This window comes from Trachemys scripta, chromosome 5 (genome assembly GCF_013100865.1).
Source record: "Trachemys scripta elegans isolate TJP31775 chromosome 5, CAS_Tse_1.0, whole genome shotgun sequence".
Taxonomy (NCBI): domain Eukaryota; kingdom Metazoa; phylum Chordata; order Testudines; family Emydidae; genus Trachemys; species Trachemys scripta.
The window spans coordinates 90,855,732-90,878,483 of record NC_048302.1 but is presented as its reverse complement, the minus strand read 5'-3'; the positions used below and the strand labels follow the sequence as shown (position 1 = coordinate 90,878,483).

At 45.1% G+C, this 22,752-nt stretch overlaps 1 protein-coding gene and 1 long non-coding RNA gene across 3 annotated transcripts in view; one reads left to right on the top strand and one right to left on the bottom strand.

Annotated features, from left to right (window-relative positions):
• LOC117877554 overlaps nucleotides 1-5,032 on the bottom strand; it is a 46,965-nt gene extending 41,933 nt beyond the window's left edge. The window contains exon 1 of the long non-coding RNA XR_004645754.1: nucleotides 3,404-5,032. This is a non-coding gene — a long non-coding RNA (uncharacterized LOC117877554). The remainder of the gene's footprint in view (nucleotides 1-3,403) is intronic.
• A 142-nt stretch (nucleotides 5,033-5,174) lies between these two features.
• SLAIN2 (SLAIN motif family member 2) overlaps nucleotides 5,175-22,752 on the top strand; it is a 59,417-nt gene continuing 41,839 nt past the window's right edge. The window contains exons 1-2 of one of the 2 annotated variants that reach the window (XM_034771537.1): nucleotides 5,175-5,808; nucleotides 19,498-19,646. In XM_034771537.1, the coding sequence (XP_034627428.1) occupies nucleotides 5,444-5,808; nucleotides 19,498-19,646 (514 nt within the window). In that variant the 5' untranslated portion in view covers nucleotides 5,175-5,443. The remainder of the gene's footprint in view (nucleotides 5,809-19,497; nucleotides 19,647-22,752) is intronic. The other variant, XM_034771538.1, reaches the window with a different exon arrangement.

Genomic DNA, 22,752 nt, shown 5'->3' with positions numbered 1-22,752 from the left:
GATGGCTAACCCAGTGCACAACTCACCACCTTCTGCAGCTAGGAGTTGTGGGAAGGTGGAGTGGATCACAGAGCATCATGGGTACGGGCTCAATGTCCCATGATGCAGTTTTTTCTGTCCCATCATTCCATGGATTCCTGACTCTTTCGTGCCATTTTTTCAATGGCCCTTGTTTATTATGCACCAGCCATCTCTGCCTGAAAGTATGTATCCTGCCTGCACTGCTCTCTACTGTTGCGGTCATTGTTATGAACACAACACGGCTGATCATGCTGTATATCATGAGCTCCGAATCTGAACAGGAATCAGTGGTGTCTGCTCTGCTGCGTGCCATGGAAAGAAACAACTCCAGATTACTTTTGGCATTCATGGAGCAGCTGCACATAGTGGACCATCGCTATTGGGCTCCGGAAACAAGCACTGAGTGGTGGTATTGCGTCATTATGCAGATATGAGATGACAAGCAGTGGCTGCAAAACTTACAGATATGCAAAGCCACCTTCTTGGAACTGTGTGCAGAGCTTGCCCCAGCACTGCAGCGCAAGGACACCAAAATGAGAGCTGCCCTCTTGGTGAAGAAGCACGTGGCAATCACTGTGTGGAAGCTGGCAACTCCAGACTGCTACAGGTCAGTCGCAATCAGTTTGGAGTCAGGAAGTCCACCGTTGAGGTTGCATTCATGCAAGTATGCAGGGCCATTAATCGTATCTTGCTACGAAGGACTGTGACTCTTGTAAATGCGTGTGAAATAGTAGATTCCCTAACTGTGGCAGGGCGATAGATGGCATGCATATCCCAATTTTGGCCATGGACCATCTTATGATGGAGTACATCAATAGAAAGGGGGCACTTCTCTATGGTATTGCAGGTGCTTATGGATCACCGGTAGCATAGCAGGGGCTATGGAAATGATACAAGGAAATATGTCCTCAGCACAAGGGTCGTTTCACTGATATCAACACAGGGTGATCAGGGAAGGTACATGATGCTGTGATGTTTCATTCCATATTCTTTATAAAAATATGCTTATGATATGAATATGACATAACTGAGATGTACTTTATGCAAGATGGGTCTTGTAAAATATTGGAAAGGTTATACTTTACTAAATGTGATTATCCAATTTGTATGCCTGTATCATTTCTGTATCTGAAGTTAGGAATATTGACTATGTATCTGTATTTCAACTATGCTACTTTGTGTGATGCCCACTGCTATCACTTCAGGTACAACAATGGAAAAGCCAGACAGGCCCCTCAGTAAGGACAATGGACTATGAAAAGGCTGTGCAGATGCTCCATGCTGCCACTGACTCATGGATGCTACAGAGTCAGGTGGTCTTGTCACCTGATACTAAACATTATCTGGGACTTCTTGTAACTTTCCACTGGGAGGGAAGGGCCTCAGGCCAGGCCTCTGATACCAAAGGTTATCTCTCAGGGCCTCATCTTACTACAGTAGTCTGCAAATCTGCCAATTGCCACTGTGTATTAATTCCAGCAGCAACCACCACGTGTAGGAAATAAAGATTGATTATCTTTGACAGAGTATTTTTTTATTAAATAACAATAAGCACAAAGAAAATGCTTGGTTGAAAGGGATATAACACTGAAGGGTGCTCTCCTGATGGAGGCTCTCATAGCTGTGTGTAACTCCAGCTATCATTTGGAAGCTGTGATCAGAGACAGCAGCATCTCTGTTTGCTCCTCCATCACTTTTATCATCTGCTCCTGGACCACTAAAATTCACTCCTGCCTATCTATTTTAAAATTTTCATTAGCTGACTCTCTCCACGCCCTTTGTTCTCGCTCTGTGGTGACAGAAGATTGGAGCACCTCCCAAAACATGTCCTCCTTGCTCCTCCTCAGTAGCTTCCTTAGCTGGTGGAGGTGCCCTGCTGGTGTGTAGGCGGTTCCCACATTTGCAGAAGCACAAGAAACAATAAACAGAAGCATGATTGTTAGTGCACTCACCACATCTAATCATAAAATAGCCCTCTTTCTCACTGTCCTTGGGCAAGCATACAGTTCAGCAAATGCTCTAAACATGGTGAGTCTGGCCGGGAGGCAGGGAGAGGGTTTGAAGATGGAGCAAAGGGTCATGGTGGATTTTTTTAAGGGGATCACTGCAAGCAACTAGGGACAATATTGTAAATTCTGCCACCATTTTCCACAGGCGGGGTCATTGAAGCCAATATCGCACTCCTGAGGGTGAGTAAGGATGAAAGGGTGCATCTTCTACATGCGTGTGGCCTCAGAGCAGGTCGCCTGTATGATGCTTTGGTCCCTGCACAAGTGATTGCTGATTGGTGCGGGAAAGTTTCCTACAATGGGGGAAGGAACAAACCAGTTTTGCCAAGGAACCTTTGGCAGAGGATGAGCGAGTACCTCCAAGAAAGTTTCCTAGAGATCTCTCTGGAGGATTCTCATTGCATTAACACACTGTCCTGGTCCACTGTGTACCTGCACAGGAGCATGGAAAACAGATGCAGACTCAGCTACTCTTTGTATAGGGTTACCATATGTCCGGTTTTTCCCGGACATGTCCAGCTTTTTGGTAATCAAACTCCTGTCCGGGGGGAATTTCCAAAAAAGCCGAACATGTCTGGGAAAAATACTCCCTGGCTTACCTTAGAGTGGGCTCTGGGGGCTGCTGTGCTCCCTGACTCCTGGGCTCTGTAAGAGCCGAGCTGCCCGAGCGCTACCGGCTTCGGGCAGCCCCCATGCCTCCGGACCCTGCACCGCCAGCCGGGCACTTCCGCTCCTGGGCTCCGGGGGCACAGGGTCCAGAGGCATGGGGGCTGCCCAAAGCCGGTAGCGCTCGGGCAGCTCGGCACTTACAGAGCCCAGGAGTTCAGGGAGCAAAGCAGCCGCCGGAGCCCGGGAGGGGAAGTGCCCGGCCGGGGGCACAGGGTCCGGAGGCATGGGGGCTGCCCGAAGCCCAAGCGCTACCGGCTTCACGGTTTGCTGTGCAGCCTCCAGACCCTGCGTCCCCAAAAAGCCGAACATGTCTGGGAACTTCCCCACCCGAGCTCCAGCTGCGCTGGGGAAGCGCCGGCCAGGGGCGCAGGGTCTGGGGGCTGCCTGGCAAACCGTTAAGCCGGTAGCGCTCAGGCAGCCCTTTTCGCGTAGCTGGGAGGGAGGAGGGGGAATGCGTGCGCTCAGGGGAGGGGGGGGGGGGTGGGGGGGGGGTTTTGGGGGGAAGGGGCGGGTTGGGGTGGGGGCGGGGGGTGGGAAAGAGGCGGGGCCAGGGCCCCGTGGAGTGTCCTCTTTTTTTATTTTTTAAATATCGTAACCCTATCTTTGTACATTTCTATCCCTTAACCCACTTCTAGCATATAACAAAGCAAAGGACAGCTCTACCTCATGTAATCAAGCAGCATCAACTCAAAATGTTCACTTACCAGAGGTCCCCTTTCCTGCATCATGCGCGTCACAGACAGAGCACTAGGACTGGCTTGAACCCTCTGCCATTGAGAAGAAATCCTGGCTAATCACAGTACCAGATGAACCAGTTGTCTGTCCCATCTCATCCTGCAACCTACTTCTTCTTCCACCACTTCATCCTTGGGGTTGAGTCCACTGGCCGCTATCTCCAGCCCTGCTGAAGTATTCATGGGGCTCTTGGCGATGGAGGTAGGATCGGGTTGCCACCGAGGATGGATGGTGTCCAGGTCCTAATAGAAACGGCAGCTCTTTGGCACAGCACCAGACCAATTGTTTAACTCCTCTGCCTTCTGGTACACCTGCCTCAGCTCCTTGATCTTCGCACAGCACTGATTGATATCCTGTTTGTAGCCCTTATCCATCATGCCATAAGAAATCTGACCATAAGTATCAAAGTTCCTACAGCTGGAGTGGAGCTGGGACTGCACAGTCTCCTCTCCCTACAGACCCAGCAGATTGAACAACTCTGGTGTGCTCCAGGTGGGAGAGCTTTTGCTGCGTGGAGCTGCCATGGTCAGCTGTAAAGATGCAATGTTAGCTGTCCACACTAAGCAAACAAAGTGGAATTTCAAAAATTCCCTGTCCTTTAAAGAGGGAGGAGCAGATGCCTGTCTGCAGGGCAGCAGAGTTCAAACTGCTGACCAGAGCAGTCAGGCTGGGCATTGTGGGACACCTCCTGGGAGCCATTTATGGTAACATAACCAAGCCGAGTGTCTACATTGATACTTTGTCAATCTAAATTTGCCACAAAATGCTCTATGCCTCTTGTTGGGGTGGTTTTATTGTCAGCAAAGCAGGATAGTTTTGTCCTAAATAAAGATGAAAGATGATTTAATTAGTGGCGCCTTGGGATGGGATGAGGCAGCATTTCCCAAAGCACTGGAAGAGTACTATCATGCCACAGTGCATGTTCGGATGATGGGATAATGCTACTCACTGACACCAAATGATGAGTATGGTTTAGCAGATGGGGACAGGGAAAAAATGTGTGGTAAAGGGAACATTCCCGTCCTTGGGTGTGGAACTGAGTTACACAGACTACTGCCAAAGTTACCTCCAGTGCGTATTTTACTTACTCATTTACACCAATACACTTTTCTTTTTCTCTTAATAAAGATTTGTTTTCTATACGACCTCAGTGCTTTGGGGAAGCTGGCAAGTACTGTGTGATCCCAACAATTCTGGGTGGGGGCTCAAGCCCGTCGCGTTTTTTAGTTTTAAAACGGGCCAGTTGCTGTTTGACCTCGACCCTTGCTGCTGTGGCCGCCCCCCGGCAGAAGGGTCACACGGGTAGGCAGAACCGCTGCGCAGGGAGGCAGCCGTGCCAGCGAAGGGACGGGGGCACTAATGAGGTGCAGCAACAACGGCCATTCCTTGGGAACAGGGGGATTTAAGCGCCTCCATCGGCTGCCGGGCGGGCCTGGGCTCTGACAGCGGCAGGAGCCGGAGCTGATCCGGGGGCCGTTGTCTCGGGGTCCCACCTCCACTGCCCAAGGCTCCGCGGGCAGCTGTCAGCCCCGCTCGGGGGCAGCAGGAGCGGTGGCTACGGGCCATGGCTCCACTGTGAGCTCAGCCCCTGCCATTGTACCGCCTCCTCTTGCGTCACTAGCCCCTTGCCTACGCTGCACTTCCGGGAACGCGAGCCTCGCTCCGGGCCCAAGCCCCGCCCCCTGGATACGCTCTGTCCCGAACCCGGCCGGATGCCGGGCGCGTGCGTGACGCCCGGCTGGGGGCGGGGCGCAAGGCAAGATGGCGCCGCCGGCCGGATGTGTGTATCTCCCTCCCACCGCGGGCCGCCGGCGCAGCTGACGGGGCGGCGGCTCCACTCTAGTCCGGGCCCAGCCCCGGCGCAGTCACAGCGGCGGCGCCTCCTCCAGGCCCGGCCATGTAGAGGGGGGCCCTGGTTGCTTCCCCTCACCCCGGAGACGTGAGCGGCCCCTGAGGCAGCCAGCCCCGCGCGTGAGCGAGCCGGCGGCCGGGCGGAGGGTCCCGCCGCCATGGAGGACATTAACTCCAACGTGAACGCGGACGCGGAGGTGCGGAAGCTGCAGGAGTTGGTGAAGAAGCTGGAGAAGCAGAACGAGCAGCTCCGCAGCCGCTCCGGGGCCCCCGCTAGCCCCAAGCGCCTCTCCAGCGGCAGCGGCGCCGCCACCCCTTCCCCGCGGGGGGACCTGCCGCTGGGACTGGAGAGCCGCTGCCTTAGTCCCAGGGCCGGGGCCCGGCAGCCGCCCGCCGAGGAGACGCGAGGCGGGTCGGCGGCCGCAGCGGCCGGGGAAGGGGGCAGCTTCCTGGACGAAGTGGAGCCTCTGAGGCCCGACGAGCTGGAGCGCTTGGCCAGCTGCGAGGAGGATGAGACAGGCTGGTGAGCGGGTAGGGGGCGGCCCTGGTCGCTGTGTCCTGGGCTGTGCCGCCAGATGCTGGGCATCCGGGGGCCCGGGCTCTCCAGCTCCCGGGCACGGGCCGGGGACGAGCGCGCCGTAGGGGGCAGCCCTCCCTGGATCCAGCGCTGCTCAGGGACAAGGTGCGGGGATCTGAGAGGGGCTATTTGTTTATTAAACATGGGCTAATGTAGGCGTCGTTCTTCCCTGACGGTCTGAAGGCAGCCTCGCCCTCTGAGGCTGGAGGGGAGAGGCTTACTCCGTTTGAGTCAGTAACACATAGAAAACTCTCTGCTCTCAGGGGCAGCCTTTAAAACTGCCTGGTGAATCCCTGGTGAGTCTCTTAGCAGAGGCTGTACACCTCTATCTAGCCCTGGAAAAAGTGGTGTAGGGGGTCATCCAGGTTCTCAGTGGAGATGGAGGCTGTTAATGTTTGTGGGTCAGAAACAACAAGGAGTCTGGTGGCACCTTAAAGACTAACAGGTTTATTTGGGCATAAGCTTTCGTGGGTAAAAACCTCACTTTTTACCCACGAAAGCTTATGCCCAAATAAATCTGTTAGTCTTTAATGTGCCACCAAACTCCTTGTTGTTTTTGTAGATACAGATTAACATGGCTGTCCCCTGATATTTGACACCATGTGGGTCAGAAGAGTATCTCATCCATTCTTGAAAACCACAGAGTTGGTAAATCAATGTATGTGTCCAGAAACTTACTGCAGTGATCCACTAAGGGTATGTCTACACAGCAAAGAAAAATCAGCATCTGGCCTGTGCCCACTGACTCAGGCTGTGGGGGTGTTTCACTGCTCTGTAGACTTTTAGGCTCAGGCTGGAGCCTGAGCTGTGGGACCCTCCGACCTCACAGGGTACTAGAGTTCAGCTCCAGCACAGAGTTAAGGTTGCCTGTCAATAACTTGTGCTCTTCCAGAACATTGAGTTGAGCAAAACTCAGGGAAAACCAGGAAATACAGAGTTAAGGTAAATGTTCACGCAGCTTTAACTCTGCCCTTGGAGCTGGCAGTAGCAAACAGAAATTATTGCATGCTCTCTAGTCGCTTTGTTTTAGATGTAGCTGTACTGAGTGGTGAGGGCAATAGGTGTGGTAGGTTGTTAGAAATCTGTTTTGATATGAGGTTATCAGGGAATTAATTTGAAGTGTGTCAAAGTGCTGTGATTGTGATATGAAGAGATCTGGGTCTGAATCCCCCCACGAGTGTGATCAAAGGAAGGAGGTGCATGCATATCTTGGGGTTCTAGTTTGTATCCTTTCAGTACAAAATTGTGTAGGCTGTGTCATAGCAGGCACTGCAGTGGTCTTATGGGTACTTGTGAGATGGGATGTGAAAGCGATCTGTGGATTTAATGATGGGTAGGGAAAAATACACTTTTAGGTAGTATCCTATGTGGAAGTGAGAAGGAGCTTTAAAAGGATATGAAGTGCTTGTTAAAGTTTACAAGTATGGTATTCTATCAATGGAGTAGGCACAGTGTTTGAGTGTAGGGGAGGTGCAGGTAATGTAGTGAGAAGGCAGAGTTTGAGAATGTGTAATGGGTGTATTGGAGCATTGCTCATAGGGCGCCTAGTTAAGGTTGCACGAGCATTTATCTTAACTCTGTATTTTTTAGTTTTCAGAAGTTTGAGTTTTGCTGAACTCAGTGTTCTGGAAGGGTATAAGCTCACCAGGCAACCTTAATTCTGTTACCAGACTTCTTCGCCATTTCAGTTTAAAAAACTAGAAAATTAAATAAAGTGTTTGTTAGTAGGAGTTAGTGACCATTTAGGCAATTATAGTTCTCACCAGAGTTTGCAGTTAATATGCTCCTGTAGCTAGGTGGTAATAAAAATACCTAAGTTTTATGTAGTGTTTTTCATCAGATCTCAAAGAACTTCACATCATTATCCCCATTTTACAGGTGGGAAACTGCGGCACAGAGGTGTGGTGACTTACCAGAGGTCACCCAGCAGGCCAGTGGCAGAGCTAGTAATAGTCCCAGTCCAGTGGCCTTTCCACCAGGCTTCACAGTTGCTATATGATTCCTAAGTGCGCCTCACCCCTCCCATGCATTTCGATATCGAGAAACATCATGCTTTGAAATTTTTGCAATGTATAGTTGCTAACAGGGTCAGTGAGAGAAATCTTATCCATGGTCTGTCCCCCCAAAATCTTGACAGTTTTATAATCTAGTGGTTTTAGTAACGTTAAGCTTGTGAGAGAAGATTGGTGTCTCTCCCCTCCATTCCCTGCAACATGTACCTCTTCCCCACCCGTCAACACTTCCAATTCATCCTCCTCTTCCTGTCTCATTAAGCCACTAGTTTACATTCAGAACACATCAGCAGCCTATAGCAGACTCAGAGAGCTTTTAAGTTAACCATTCATCTCAATGAGATGTTCTCAGCTGAAAGAGAACATCCAAAGGAGACATAGCTGGCGAGTATCGTAGGCATGGGAAGACTTTGCCTTCCCAAACAGCCTGATGTCCCCCCATCCAAGCTCCACCCCTAGGCCCCTTCCTGCCTCCTGTTCCTTGGGGCAGGCAGGCTGGGAGCCGCTGGGCCTCCTCTGGCCACGCTGCCTACTCAGTGCTTGTGACCGGAGTGGCTCCGGCCCGCTGCTTGCCCGGCCGCCCAGCGCTGAGGCTGGCAGGTTGGTCGGGGGGGGACAGATGGCCGGGGGTTGGGTGCAGCCCGGGGAGGGCGGGACCGTGCTGCCCGGCTCTCTGGTGATCAGGAGCTGGGACCGCGTTTCCCAGCTCTCTGGCACTCTGGATCCGTAGGGTTGGGGCTGTGCTGTCCGTCTCTCTGGCGCTCCGGGGCTGGGACCGCGCTGCCTGGCTCTCCAGCGCTCTGGGGGCACTAGCCTGGGGCAGGGGCCAGCAGCCACAGTGTGTGTTAGGTGGGCTGGTGGCTGTGGAAAGAGCGGGGCCTCGGGCGGAAGGGGTGGGGTTGGCGGCTAGCCTCCCCAAGCCACGGTTTCACCCACCACCCATGAAAGGAGATGAATACAGCCTGAAACAATAGCTTGTGATATGTGAACTGCTCCATTCCTTTTAGTGGGGGTTCTCCCCCCACCCACCCAGTGCTGTTAGTGTATATGCATCACGCATGTCTTTTCTCTACTCCGCATGCCAGTATCAACAGTGTGTTCTTGATGCTTTCTCTGAGCATTCTTGTTCTAAGTTCCCCACCCAGAGAAGCAGGGGTTTCCCAGATCCTGTCTCACGTGGTAGGGTGTACAGAGGGGTTCAGACCCCCTTAGAAATACAAGAGATCCAGGATCCCAGCTCCGTGGGGGGAGGGGGCAGTAGGGAGTGGGGCTTAGACCTGCCCAGGAAGGCAAGCTCCCCCACAGCTCATGAGGGGGGTAGAGAAGAGAGGCTTAGACCTCCCCAGATCCTGGTGCATGCACACAGGTAGGGGGAGAGGCTCAGATATTTTAGATCCTCGGAAGTGCACACATGGGGAGAATGTGGGGCAGACAAGTGACCTGCCCTATTCTCCACCAGTCCCTCTTCCACATATGCGTCACCTCCCCGATCATCCATCCCCATTTAGTCCCTTCCCTCAATCCGTTGCTGCATCCTCAAACCCCTCTGCCCATTTTCCTTCCTTCACCCTCTAAAATGTCCTGCCCCTGCCAGCAAACATTTGCATGTCTAATGTTTTTCACAAGAATACTTTGATTGCATTTCCCCCAAAATTAAAAACAAAAAACACGAAAAACCCCACCAGATTTTAGCAATATGCCTTGTGATCTTTTCCAGATTTCTTCCCATAGTAGGACTCAAACTAACACTGGTTGGGTGTATAAGGTTAAAAGGTACTGCTTAGTCTGTTGAGCCCGTCCAGCTGGTGTGGAACATTGAAGACTAACAGTCCTGTTAACTCCTCTGTCTGCACATGCTCAGTGTAATCCAATTGGCATACCACCAAGCACTTCAAAGGCTACTGCTCCAAACAGATAAAGTCTTTGGCTAATAATTAGTAATTTGATTTTCCCCAGTGGTCTGTTGGATGGCATGCACTCTGGCTTGGTAACTCTCAACTGTTTTTGAGCTCCAGCTGTAAGGATCTCAGCCCTGCTTTGATCTCTATTTGTGATCAAAAATTTGTTGCCAGAATATGTGACTAGAAGTTAAACTGGTTTTTGTCACTTTTTGGAGTGGGGGGGTGTATTTCAGGAATCCCTTCTTCAAATGGCCCCAAATTTGGATCACTGACCAAACCTGATCCCTCATGAGGCACACAAAATTTCAAGGCAATCTGAGAAACCATATTGATTTTTAGAGCTCGTAGAACAGTTGAACTTTCAACAGAAAGCTGTCTTAACCTTAACTTAGCAGAAGTGCCATTCCAGTATAATTTAGAGTAACTAGCTTCCACAGGGCAATTGCCTGTCTCTTATGCAATAATCAGAGCTCTGATCCGTCTGTTCCAAAAGAGACCTTTCTTGCTGAGTGTTCATCCTGGTCTTTATTTTGAGAAAAGGACTTGGAAATAGCACTGATACCTGGGGATTTACGGGAGTTTTCATAGGGAATTATGGGAATTGTACTGTGCTCATAGAAGTCCTTTTGAAGTCTCCCACAAGCCACTGCTTCAGGGAGCAGTGTTAGGAACAGTGGGGCTAGGTACTCAGGGAGCAGTGCAACTGCAACAGAGTAGTACAGCGCAAGCATGGACATGAAGCAAAGCTGCAACCAGAATAGCATGGCTAGTGTGGGCTCAGTGCACCAGTGGCCTAAGGTAGCATTAGCCTGCAAATTCATCTACCAATGTTTTTTTTTCTATGATTAGATTCTGTGATTATAAAAACACTAACTAGATGAAAAATTGAAGTGAGACCCCCTACTTAGATACAAGTACACTCAGTCAAGAGTAGTCTTGAGAGTGCTCCTTGTGCCTGAGCTGTTTTATGGGTACTCAGAGAACATGCCCGCACTTCACTGAAGGTCCTGCCATTGATTTGGAATACCCCAATAAAATATAGAAAGCGTGGTCTGGTGCAGCTGCCTTGCACTGATCATATACCTGGAACATGATACACTAGGTTAATTTAATAAGCTTGAATTGGGTTGAGGATACACTTAAGTTAATTGTAGTCTCACAGTTTTTGAGTGGGTCAGGGCTTGTTTACAGGGTAGGGTAATGTGCTCGGGGAGATGGGGGGGGGATGTCTGCCTTCTAAAGCACACAAATGTGTTGTGCATTAATTGGCCTGTGTAGACCCTGCTGGTGTGCACTAGTGGTTCCCTAGTTTGCTTTAACATAGTATTGTTTCAAACAGCACTGTGTTAAAGCACATCAGCAGGGCCTATAGGGACCAATTAATGTGCAACAGGTTAGTGTGCTTAGGCTATGTCTACACTACCACTTTTGTCAGGAGTGTGAAAAAACACACCCCTTACAGACATAAATTTCACCAACAAAAGCACCGGTGTGGACTGTGCTATTTTGGTGGGAGACACTCTGCATAGGTTCAAAAAAGAACTAGATAAGTTCATGGACGATAGGTCCATCAATGGCAATTAGCCAGGATGGGCAGGGATGGTCTCCCTAGCGCCTGTTTGCCAGAAGCTGGGAATGGGCAATGGGATGGATCACTTGATGATTACCTGTTCTGTGCATTCCCTCTGGGGTACCTGGCATTGGCCACTGTCTGAAGACAGGATATTGGGCTAGATGGACCTTTGTTCTGCCCCAATATGGCCATTCTCATGTTTTTATAGCTTGTTGGAGGTGGTTTAATTATGCCGGTGGGAAAGCCCTCTCATGTAGAAAAGTCCTATAATGCACTTTGCCAATCTGTAGTCATTTGGATTAAGGCAGGATCTGTTTCTAGCAATTCATGTCCAGTCAGTGAAGTCAGGCTTCTTATTAGTCAATGAGGTTACTGCTATACTTGGATCTGATATAGAAGACAAATATTCAGATGTCCTTTCTATAATTATGACATTCCAATTTGTATGGCCTAAGCTCCCTTTGGCACTAGCATTATGATTTGGAAATTTAAAATTGGTGTCAGAATGAATCATGAAGGGAAGTTTAGGCTTGAAATTAGATGAAGGTTTCTGACCGTCAGAGGGGTGAAATATTGGAACAGCCTTCTGAGGGAAACGGTGGGGGCGAAGGACCTGTCTGGTTTTAAGATTAAGCTAGATAAGTTTATGGAGGGAATGGTTTAATGGGATAACATGATTTTAATCAAATGAACAGGTGCCATTGCTGGTAAATAATATCAATGGCCAATGAGGGTCTGGCTGGAGAGTCTTGCCTACATGCTCGGGGTTCTACTGATCGCCATATTTGGGGTCGGGAAGGAATTTTCCTCCAGGGTAGATTGGCAGAGGCCCTGGAGGTTTTTCGCCTTCTTCCACAGCATGGGGCAGGGGTCGCTAGCTGGAGGATTCTCTGCTACTTGAAGTCTCTAAACCACAGGATTTGGGGACTTCAACAGCAGAGTCAAGGGAAAGGGTTGGGATGGCTTTGTGGCCTGCATCATGCGGGAGGTCAGACTAGATGATCATAATGGTCCCTTCTGACCTTAAAGTCTATGAGTCTGAGAAGCATGTTGGACAACTTCACTGCATGTAGAGCCCCAGTTTCCTTAGGGATCAAATGGAATCTTTGAGACATAAGACTGTAAACCAGTTCAGTGCCTGACAGTGCTATCCATTCAGTTGCTAAAAATCTAATTATACCAGTATGATCTTGAACCAGTTGTTAAATTCTTTCTTACTTCTCACAATTTCTGCATTGTGACCTATTAAAAGACAAACTGCTGTTTATCAGATTATATGTGGTACACTAAAGGAACCTGAACTTGCCTTGACATAGAAGTATCTATTTCAGAGGGATTTTTTTTTTCAAATTCAGATAATGGCTTATCAAACCATAGTTGTAATAAGGTAGGAAGAAGTACTTGTGACTTCTTACTGGGGGCAGGGATAGCTCAGTGGTTTGAGCATTGGACTGCTAAACCCAGGGTTGTGAGTTCAATCCTTGAGGGGGCCATTTAGGGATCTGGGACAAAAATCTGTATGGGGATTGGTCCTGCTTTGAGCAGGGGGTTGGACTAGATGACCTCCTGAGGTCACTTCCAGCCCTGATATTCTATGATTCTATGACAGCTGGTATTAGAGGGTTACAATAGTTGCTTTCAATTTTCCAGATTAAAGGAGTAGTACCACCAAGTAACTATATTACATGGGGCTTCTTAATTAAATATTATAACTTTGTTAGGAGTAAAATAAATGTGTGGAGACTGTAGCAAGAATCTTGAGTAAAAGCAATTTCCTGTTTTTCTCTTTAAGTTCTTCAACTGCACCCATCCATTAGTATCTAAATGCATTGGATGTTTATATTTCGTGAAATTATCAATGTGCTGTCCAGTCCATAATGTAATTTTTCAATAGAATTTTTCCCTATTGCCTTAATTATAGAATTCTTAATATGCATTTCACACTCCTATACAGTTTGAGCACTCTTAGGTCAGCTTGCATTGGTTCTTATTCTTTTTTTGAGTAGATTTAGAGCTTTCTTTCTAGACCAGTAGTTAAGCAGATGATCTCCTTGAGGAGCCCATATCCGTGTTTAAATAAATTCATGGAAACCTTTCATAGCTTTTTCTTTTCATTTCCATGAAAGTAGTTGTAATATCTCCTTAGCTAAGAGATTAAGCCTAGTATAAGCTGTATACTTTTCATTATGGGGAAAAATATTGATTTCACCTGCTTTTCTGCAATAATCAGGTAACTTTTGTGGATTTCTTAAAACTTTACATTCAAAAGTACTACTGACTTATTGACATCTACAGAAGACTTTTTAAATATGCAGCAGCAGCTCTGTTTTTGGTAAACTTCAGTTTCTGCTACAACTTCAATAGATGTTTCCCAGCTTTTTTTCTGTCAGTACACTTGAGTAAACTGACATGCTTAGATTTATTTCCATAACTAAAATACAGTTCTCATGGGATTGTTACTTCATATTCTGCCTAGAGCATGTTCCCTCCCATAGGTTTTATTTTACTACATAGAACTTGAACTGCCGGTACCTGATCTCCCTGCAGCTTTTGACACTGTTTATTGTGCTCACCTCTTCTAAATCTTGTCCTCAGTTGGCTTTCACAATACTGTCCTGTGTGGGAGGGGGCTGTGGGTTGGGGTACAGGAGGAAGCGGCCACCAGGTCTGATGCTAGTAGGCAGGGAGAGACAGAGGGGACAGGAAGCTGGGAGTAGAGGTTGTATTACCTCTGTATTTGGGACTAGTGTGACTGCTGCTGGAATATTATGTCCAGTTTGGTGTCTACAGTTCAAGAAGGATGTTGATAATTTGGAGAGGATTCAGAGAAGAGCCATGAGAATGATTAAATAATTAGAAAACATGCCTTATAGTGATAGACTTAAGGAGCTCAATCTATTTAGCTTAACAAAGAGATGGTTAAGGGGTGACTTGATTATAGTCTATAAGTACCTGCAAGGGGAACATGTATTTAATAATGGGTTCTTCAGTGTAGCAGAGAAAAGTATAACACAATCCGATGGCTGGAAGTTGTAGCTAGACAAATTCAGATCGGAAGTCAAGCGTAAATGTTTAACAGTGAGAGTAATTAACCATTGGAATAATTTACTAAGGGTCATGGTGAATTTTCCATCACTGACAATTTTTAAATCAGGATTGGATGTGTTTCTAAAAGCTATCCTCTAGGACAGTGGTTCCCAAAATGGGGTTCACGAAATGTTACAGGGGTTCTTGGCGGGAAAAAATTCCCTAATGGTGAACAGAGCTGTCCCTAGGGACCCTGGGCAGCACGGGGCCAGCAGCCTGGAGCCCCCGGACTTCCAAGAGCAAAGCAGATCAAAGCAAGCATGGCTAGCACACCGAGGAGATTTAAACTTCAAGACTCCTTATAAGAAATGGAAAGGGCGGTGGATATTTTTTGCTGATTTTAAAATTAAATAGGCAGCTAGTATTGTTTTTAAAATTATTATGAAGAACAAGTTTAAGCTTTGTTGTAACGTGCGTTGTTTGACGGGATTGCTCAAGACCTGAATGCTTGTGGAAGGAGGAACTCTGAGTTGGCTTCTTAAATACCTTCATGCTGTTTCACATCTGATACTCCTTGATGAAACATAGGAGCCTTGTCTTATAACAGGCTTATTCAAAGTGATACAAGCGACGAAAGTGAGATCTTGGAAGAGTGTTGCCATTTTCATAATGTAATAAAAATACCGTAATGATAAATAATTAATAATAAATAGTGTGTAATAAGCATGTCATAAAAACAAATGTATTATTTCCAAGATCACTGCTTTATAATTTATTCTCGGGTAAAGGAAAAAAATCCCTGAAAATATTCATTTTTAGGAGGGGGTTCACAAGACTTGACATTTTAGTGAAAGGGGTTCACAGGTTATTAAAGTTTGGGAACCACTGCTCTAGGAATTATTTTGGGGAAGTTCTATGGCCTGTGTTATGCAGAAGGTCAGTCTAGATCGGGGTCGGCAATCTTTCAGGAGTGGTGTGCCGAGTCTTCATTTATCACTCTGATTTAAGGTTTTGAGTGCCAGTAATGCATTTTAATGTTTTTAGAAGGTCTCTTTCTATAAGTCTATAATATATAACTAAACTATTGTTGTAAGTAAAGTAAATGTTTTTTTAAATGTTTAAGAAGCTTCATTTAAAATTAAATTAAAATGCAGAGCCCCCTGGACCGGTGGCCAGGACTTGGGCAGTGTGAGTGCCACTGAAAATCAGCTCGTGTGCTGCCTTCAGCACGCGTGCTGTAGGTTGCCTACCCCTGGACTAGATGATCAGTGGTCCCTTCTGGCCTTAGAATCTATGGAAATTGGCTGAAGCATGTTGACAAAGTGGCAAAGAGCTTGTGATATTTATTAAGGCCACAATGTCTTTACATTTACAGTGATTATGCCCAGGGAAGGGATGTATCAGATATTAAACTGAATGGTAGTAGTACACAGTTCATGGCAATCAGAGCTGTGATTAGAGCACAAGAGTCCTTTGTTCTATGTCCTATGCTGTGCTGCTTCAGATTATATTGAGCTGCCCTTTCTTATGGGCAGAGTGTGTGCAAGCTGCTCAGCTGTCTAGAAGAGAATTATAGCAGCTGTAAAAAGAAGAACAGGAGTACTTGTGGCACCTTAGAGACTAACAAATTCATTAGAGCATAAGCTTTCGTGGACTTCTTCGGAAGTGGGCTGTAGTCCACGAAAGCTTATGCTCTAATAAATTTGTTAGTCTCTAAGGTGCCACAAGTACTCCTGTTCTTCTTTTTGCGGATACAGACTAACACGGCTGTTACTCTGAAACATAGCAGCTGTAGTGCTGCCAGTGGTTCCTCCACCCCTAATGACCACTGATCTGAGGCCCTCAACTAAAAAAAAAAAAAAAAAAACCTTTTGCCAATGCCTTTGTTTACAGAACTAGAAGACTGCTCTAGTGGATAGTATGAATCATCTGTAAGGATACCATATAGTCATGGAGGTGATGGATTCTGTGACTTTAATGAAGGTCTGTGACTTCTTTGGCTTCAGCTCCAGCAGCTGGGGCTGTCAGCCCTTGCAGTGGTCAGCCCTCTCAAATCCCCCACCCCACCGTTATTTTTAATAAAAGTTACGGACGGGTTGCAGGCTTCCGTGAAGTTTTGTTTATTGCCCTTGACCTGTTCGTGACTTTTTCTAAAAATAATCATGACAAAATCTTAACCTTAATCACTGTCACCTTTAGGAAGAATCAGGGATAAACTCTTAACCCCAGCTAGAGTTTAGAAACTCACATTTTAACTCACATTTATTTCTTTCACAAGGAAAAGGGTTTAGTCTTTTTTTTTTTTTTTTTTTTCCCCCCTCCCCTAAAGCCCTTATTTTCTCAGCCCGTATCTGCAGGGCTTGCAAGCCTCAAATCTTGTCTCTAAACATAGAATCTTTGCTCAGGAATTAACTTATTTAGACTTACATTAATGTTTATGTAATAGCTTGTCACTATCACCTGAATTGTCCCAGTCTCCACAGCATCAAGTTGTGATGTCGCAAGATTGATATTAGATGGAGAGCAACTTTGATCTCCTAGGTCTTTCCTTTGGTAATTGTAGGATTAATCTACTGACAGTGATTGTGCCCAGAGAAGGCATGTATCAGATATTAAACTGAATGGTGGTGGTATACAGATCATGGCCATATGAGAGACATTCCTTTATGATCTTTCATCTGGTAAAGAAATATAGTGTCTTAGTTCCTTCATCTGTAAATTTAAACCACTCCACCAGGATGCTGAACTTTTAGTAAATGAAATGTAAGTTTTGACTTCCAGTATTCCGGTATTAATTAAAATTAAACATTGACTAGAATCATGAACAAAATAATTCAGGAGACCAAAAGAGCTCCTAAAATAGAATATAAAATGGTCCAAGTAGTACTTAGCTGCAAAAAGAACCCTCCTTTGGTATTGCCAACTGAGTATTTAGAATCTCAGAAACTAGCAGAACAGTCAAATCAGTTTTTGTATTCTCTCTCTATTTTGCAGTATACCTGTTTATGTAAATGTGGTAAATAACATCACTTCATAGGAAAGGGACCTAGTACTACTCCCCCCCCCACCAATTTATGAAAAACTTGTAGATAACACTATGATGCTTAGCCTATTGTATATGAAAAAACAATTAAAACATCTCTTAGGGAGAAGTGGCTTAAAGCATGCTTTAAAAAAAAATGGTCTGCGCATTCATTAGTGAGGGTCTTTTGTACCCTTCCCTTCCTCCCCCAAATCTAGTCCCTTCAGAAGGTCCATGTAGGGAATGTCAATTTCTTTGTAAAGTTCATCAGCTCTTTCAACCAAATTTTTAAACCTTGGCTGAGGAAGAGTCAGTTAGTTTTTCTCTTCTGCTAGAGCTATGGAAAGTAATTACTGTGTTGCTGATGTAATTGGCCCAAAGGAAATGGGAATTTTTGACCATCTGTTTTGTATAGAAGAGTGGCTAACTTAGCTGTCATATGTTCCTAAACTACAATACTTAAGTTGGAATCCTGTTTAGTTGGAATTTAAAGGCTATCATTAGATAAATAGTTGATGGTAATGCAAGTCCTTATTCTGTTATTTATTTCTGTGCGCATGTATTTAGAGCTCTTGCAGCAGCAAAAGCTAGAGTTAAGGTTGCAAGTTGGCTTCTATCGATATCCTGTAATTCATAACTTTCTCTTTTCTTTAGGACTAAAACTTTCAAAGTTTGGATTTAACCTAAAGATGAGATGATGTCTGATTTAAATCTTCACTATTCAGGGTATATGTGTGGGGAAATATCATTTTCCCTTAAGAATTTTTTTTTGCGGGGGGGGAGGGGGAAGAATACTCAGATGGCTGAACTTAAAAATTCAAACTTGTGGTTAGTCCTCAGTGAAGAATAGTTTCAGCTTCAGTTCAGAAAGATGTTAAGATTTGTTTATATGAAAGCATAACTGAACATTGTTTTACGTGAAAGGGCACTACAATATTTTATACTTTAGCTATTTACCTTTGGTACCATGGTGCCCAATTTTATAGCCTCAGTACTTGGTTATTCCTGTGGTTACCAGTTGCTGCAGCTTAATGTATGCAGATGTATAAAAGCAGCTCCACATCTCCGTGATGCTTTCTTTCCTTTCTCTTAAAGTTAATGCCACTTTAAGGCCAAAACCATAAATGCATAAATCAGGATTTCCATATCACAATTAATATGCCCACATTACTAAACCTGGTCTGAAGATAGATTTTTTTTTTCTTTAAAATAACTGGCAAATGTGTTTTCGGTTTTTAGAAGACTTGAAAATTTGATCTAGTTATAAAATGGCATAATTTGTATGCAATTCTTTGTACACTAAGTGGGTATAAAAAGTAACTGCCTCTGATTTTCAGATAACAGTAGAAATTGGTGGGAGCTATAGGTGCTTAGCATATCTGAAAATCAAATCCAGTATATCTGTATGTTATCAACTGAGCTTCCACTATGTAATATGAATTTCACTTTCTATGCTACAGACTTTTTCTGGCATTGCTATGTTGGTCATGGGTGTGAAGAGGTGTGATCTTGGACTAACACAGCTGTGCTGGCAAATGCACCTAGAGTAGACACAGCTATACTGGGAAAATTGCACTTTTGCCAGTATAGCTCATCTTGCTTGGAGGGTGGGAATGGGGTTGGGGTTGGAAAAAAACAATAGAAGTACAGTTTTGCTGGTATAAGCCACGTCTACACTAGGAGCACTTTGGTAGTGTAGTTAGCAAAGCACTCCTAGAGTAGACCTGTCCTACGTTTGTCAGATACCTCTTTTACACCACTTTAAGGGGCAATGTAATTACTTACCTCAATTTTTAAAAATTCTTCCTGCTTATTTTTTTTGGAAGCTAGATAACTTTCCTCAGCTTTATTTGTATGTTGGTTTTGATTGTAGTGGCTGTGCTCTTGGGTATTGGATGATTCTTTCTTTGGAGTATTTGGAAGAAGGATGATGAGAAGAACACCACATTGACTTTATGAATGAACAAAGTAAATGTGCAGTTTGTCTACCAATGTTGATGTGTGCTCCCATTTTGGTAGCTGAGAACAAAAATTGCATAGTACCTAGCATTTTCTTAAAATGCCCACTTACCTAACATCATATATTTTTTCCTCTCTTAGGTTATATACGTCACCAAAGAAGAAACTGACTCCAGTGCAGAAATCTGTTAGTCCATTAGTTTGGTGCAGGCAGGTACTCGATTATCCAAGTCCTGATATTGAATGTGCTAAAAAATCACTGATCCACAGGCTTGAACAGATAATGTCAGGTGAGTTCATGCATCAGCACGTGTGTTGACGTTGTGTTTTACATTTTAACATCAAACCTTGTTTTAGAATAAATATACATTATATTCTGCCAGTGATTTGAGGGTTGGAGGAGTTTCTTCAATCTTAAGATTTTGTTACGTTTCTCAGATGGCAATTCACTCTACCTACGGTTTGGGCCAGATAAATAGAAGAAAGGAGGAAGCAATAGACCACGTGAATCATGATTCCAGTAGTTTATGCCTCCTGAGTAGTGATATTTTGGCCAGTTTCTGCTTCTTCTCAAGACATAAATCTTTTTTTTTTTTTTTTTGGAAGTCCAGCTGCTTAATCTAGAATTTGTCTGCTGCCTTAGTTAGAAGTCTAAACTCTTGATGGGAGAACAGAACTATCTGGCTGATAAACTCTGTGCATTTGCCCTTAATACATTTAGATATGCATTAGCTCTGTGCTAAATCAGCTGGGGATTTTTTGTTTTGTTTTTTGTTCTTGGCTAAGGAGATGGAGACTGAGGTTAGTTAATAATTTTGGGACACTGAATGGATTTTTCAGTAGATTTGGGATGTTGGTTATTCCTTTCCAAGATGATAGAGACTAATGTCTTAAAGATATAATTGGCCCTGAGATAAAGGAGCCACTTAACACTCAAAACTGCAGCTAATGACTGAGTGCCTGGTCCTGTGAAATGCTGATGAGGTCCCCCCTCACAACTCCTGTTGATGTCCTAGTGGGAGTTAGGTACTTAATACCTAGCTGCCTGATTCTGTCTTTAGTTCTCTCTTCTTTGCCAAATAGCACTTCCTTTCCATAATCCTTGACACTTATTTGCAACCTTTAACTCTCTTCTAAACGCCTCCTTTCTCTTCTATCTCCATGTGGGATTTTGCTGACTTTTAAATAAAGTATCAACAAGATCTACTGTTAGAAAGAAAGATAGATCACAACCTTTCCTCCTGCCCCCTCAACTTCATGCCCTCTCACTTATGAAGTTTAAACTCTCCCCTTTCCTCTCCCCTCAACCTTTCTTTCCACTGACTTCTTCAAACTAAAGTTCTTGTCTCTACTAACCTCAAAAAATCCTCATCCATTATTGCACCTGCTGCTCATCTCTTTCTGACTCTATATCTCTAAGCAGACTGAATGTGCCATTCCCTAGAGTTGCCATGTTCCTCCTCTTGAACTCCACCCTGGATCCCCTCTAGCCTGACTTCTGCTCTCTTGATTTCATTTTGACTTCTTTCTGGCTAAAAACTCAAGGGCCTGATTTTCGTTTTGGCTTCTCTGCTGCATTTTACAATCAGGCACACCCTCCTTCCTGATATCAAGTCCTCTTTAGGCTTTTATGACTCCTTGTTTGCTTCCTACCCTTAAAGTTCTAATGTCTCTTGGTGGGCCGTTGCTCTTGTCTCCCATTCTGAGACCTACAGAGCTTTTTCCTCAGCTACTGTCTGTTACTCTTTTATACCCTTTATCTGGGGCAGCCTGATCTGTCTGTTTTTCAACTACCATCTTAACACTAACTCACAAATCTACCTTTCCATTCTGGACAGTCTTCTTCCACTACATCCCACATTTCAGCCCCTCTCTCTGACATCTCCTTCTGAATGTGTTGCTGTTAACTTAAACTTTGTGACAAAAAATAACTTTCCTCAGTTCTCCACATTGTGTCACCACTATCCCCATTACTGTCTTTAATATGAAAGTCTTGTTTCACCCCCTCCCTCTTTCCTGCCCTTCACATATACTATCTTGCTTTTTAGCTCAAATATTCATCTTAACAATTTAGGAAAACTATTTCTTTTGGTAATTTAGTGCATATCTTGTGGAAGGCCTCCTAGACTGAAATACAAAGATTAGACTGAAATTCTGAACACTGAATTGTGCCCAGATATCACTGGGATCTCTGAACTTGTGCTATTGCATATCATGGATCCAAATTCAAGGAGTTTGCAAGAAACTACATATTTCGGTTAAACTGAATGTAGAGGGCTAAATTCAGCCTGGAATAAGCAACCACAATTCCATTGTCCAGGTCTTGAAAATCCCCCTTGCCAGTGCTAAGCAGTTTTCCTGTGAAAGTACCATCAGCTACTACAGAATTTAAGCTTTCATTTAAAAACATAAAATTCTAGCCCTTCTTGTGTGCATGAACCAAATATGAAACAAGCATTAAACCTACAAGTGTTGTCAAGCTAAGTACAAAGACAGGCAGTTCTGCTGTTCAAGTCTTGCTGAGTTTAGGAGAGTGAAAACTAATCAGAACCCTGCAGGTAGCAGTGAAATTCAAAAGAATCATGTCAGTTTCACTTTGCTGATCAGGGGAACAATGATCAGCAGTAGGGACTTGCACTAGAGCAGTGGTTTTCAACCTTTTTTATTTGCGGATCCCTAAGAAATTTCCCTTTGAGGACCCCTTGGGAAATTTTAAACATAGTCCACGGACTCCTGGATTGAAAACCACTGCACTAGAGCTATTCACTGGAGAGCATTGCTTAAAAATAGAAACTGGAAGAGTTACAGTAATGAAGACATTTACCCTTCAGCTAAGCCAGAAAATGACTGAGCAGTAGGATAGCAGAAAACTCCATCACAGTGTGCAGGAATCTGGGAGAAGAATAGTATGGCCTCTCCTCCCAGCTCACCTGGAGGTTCTTGAGTGGATAGGGAAAACATAATATGTTCCTCCCTCCAGCAGTCAAAGGTGTTTTGGGGAAAATGGGGGTCAAGTTTCAGGCAACTCCTAGTTCTAGAGGCTATAAAAGATGAAGAACCCCCTGAAGTAAGATTCAGGGAATCCCAGTATCTGCTCTTTTCTTAGTAGCTAGAGTGGGCTTCCCTATTTTAGGCCTCTGTATGACTAATTACATAGCATCTAAATGCTTTACAATCTTGAAGGTATTTAGCCTCAAACATCCCTGTGAGGTAAGTAATTACTATTATTCTAATCCTACAAAGGGAACTGAGGCACGGACTAAGTGAGATTTGATCCTGGATCTCCCAAGTCCCAGGCTAGCATCTTAACGACTGGACCGTTTTTGGTGTTGTCCTAAATATTGGGGTGTTCTCGTTTTATGTCTGTGGCTAATGGTATGTTCAGGTCCTGTGTAT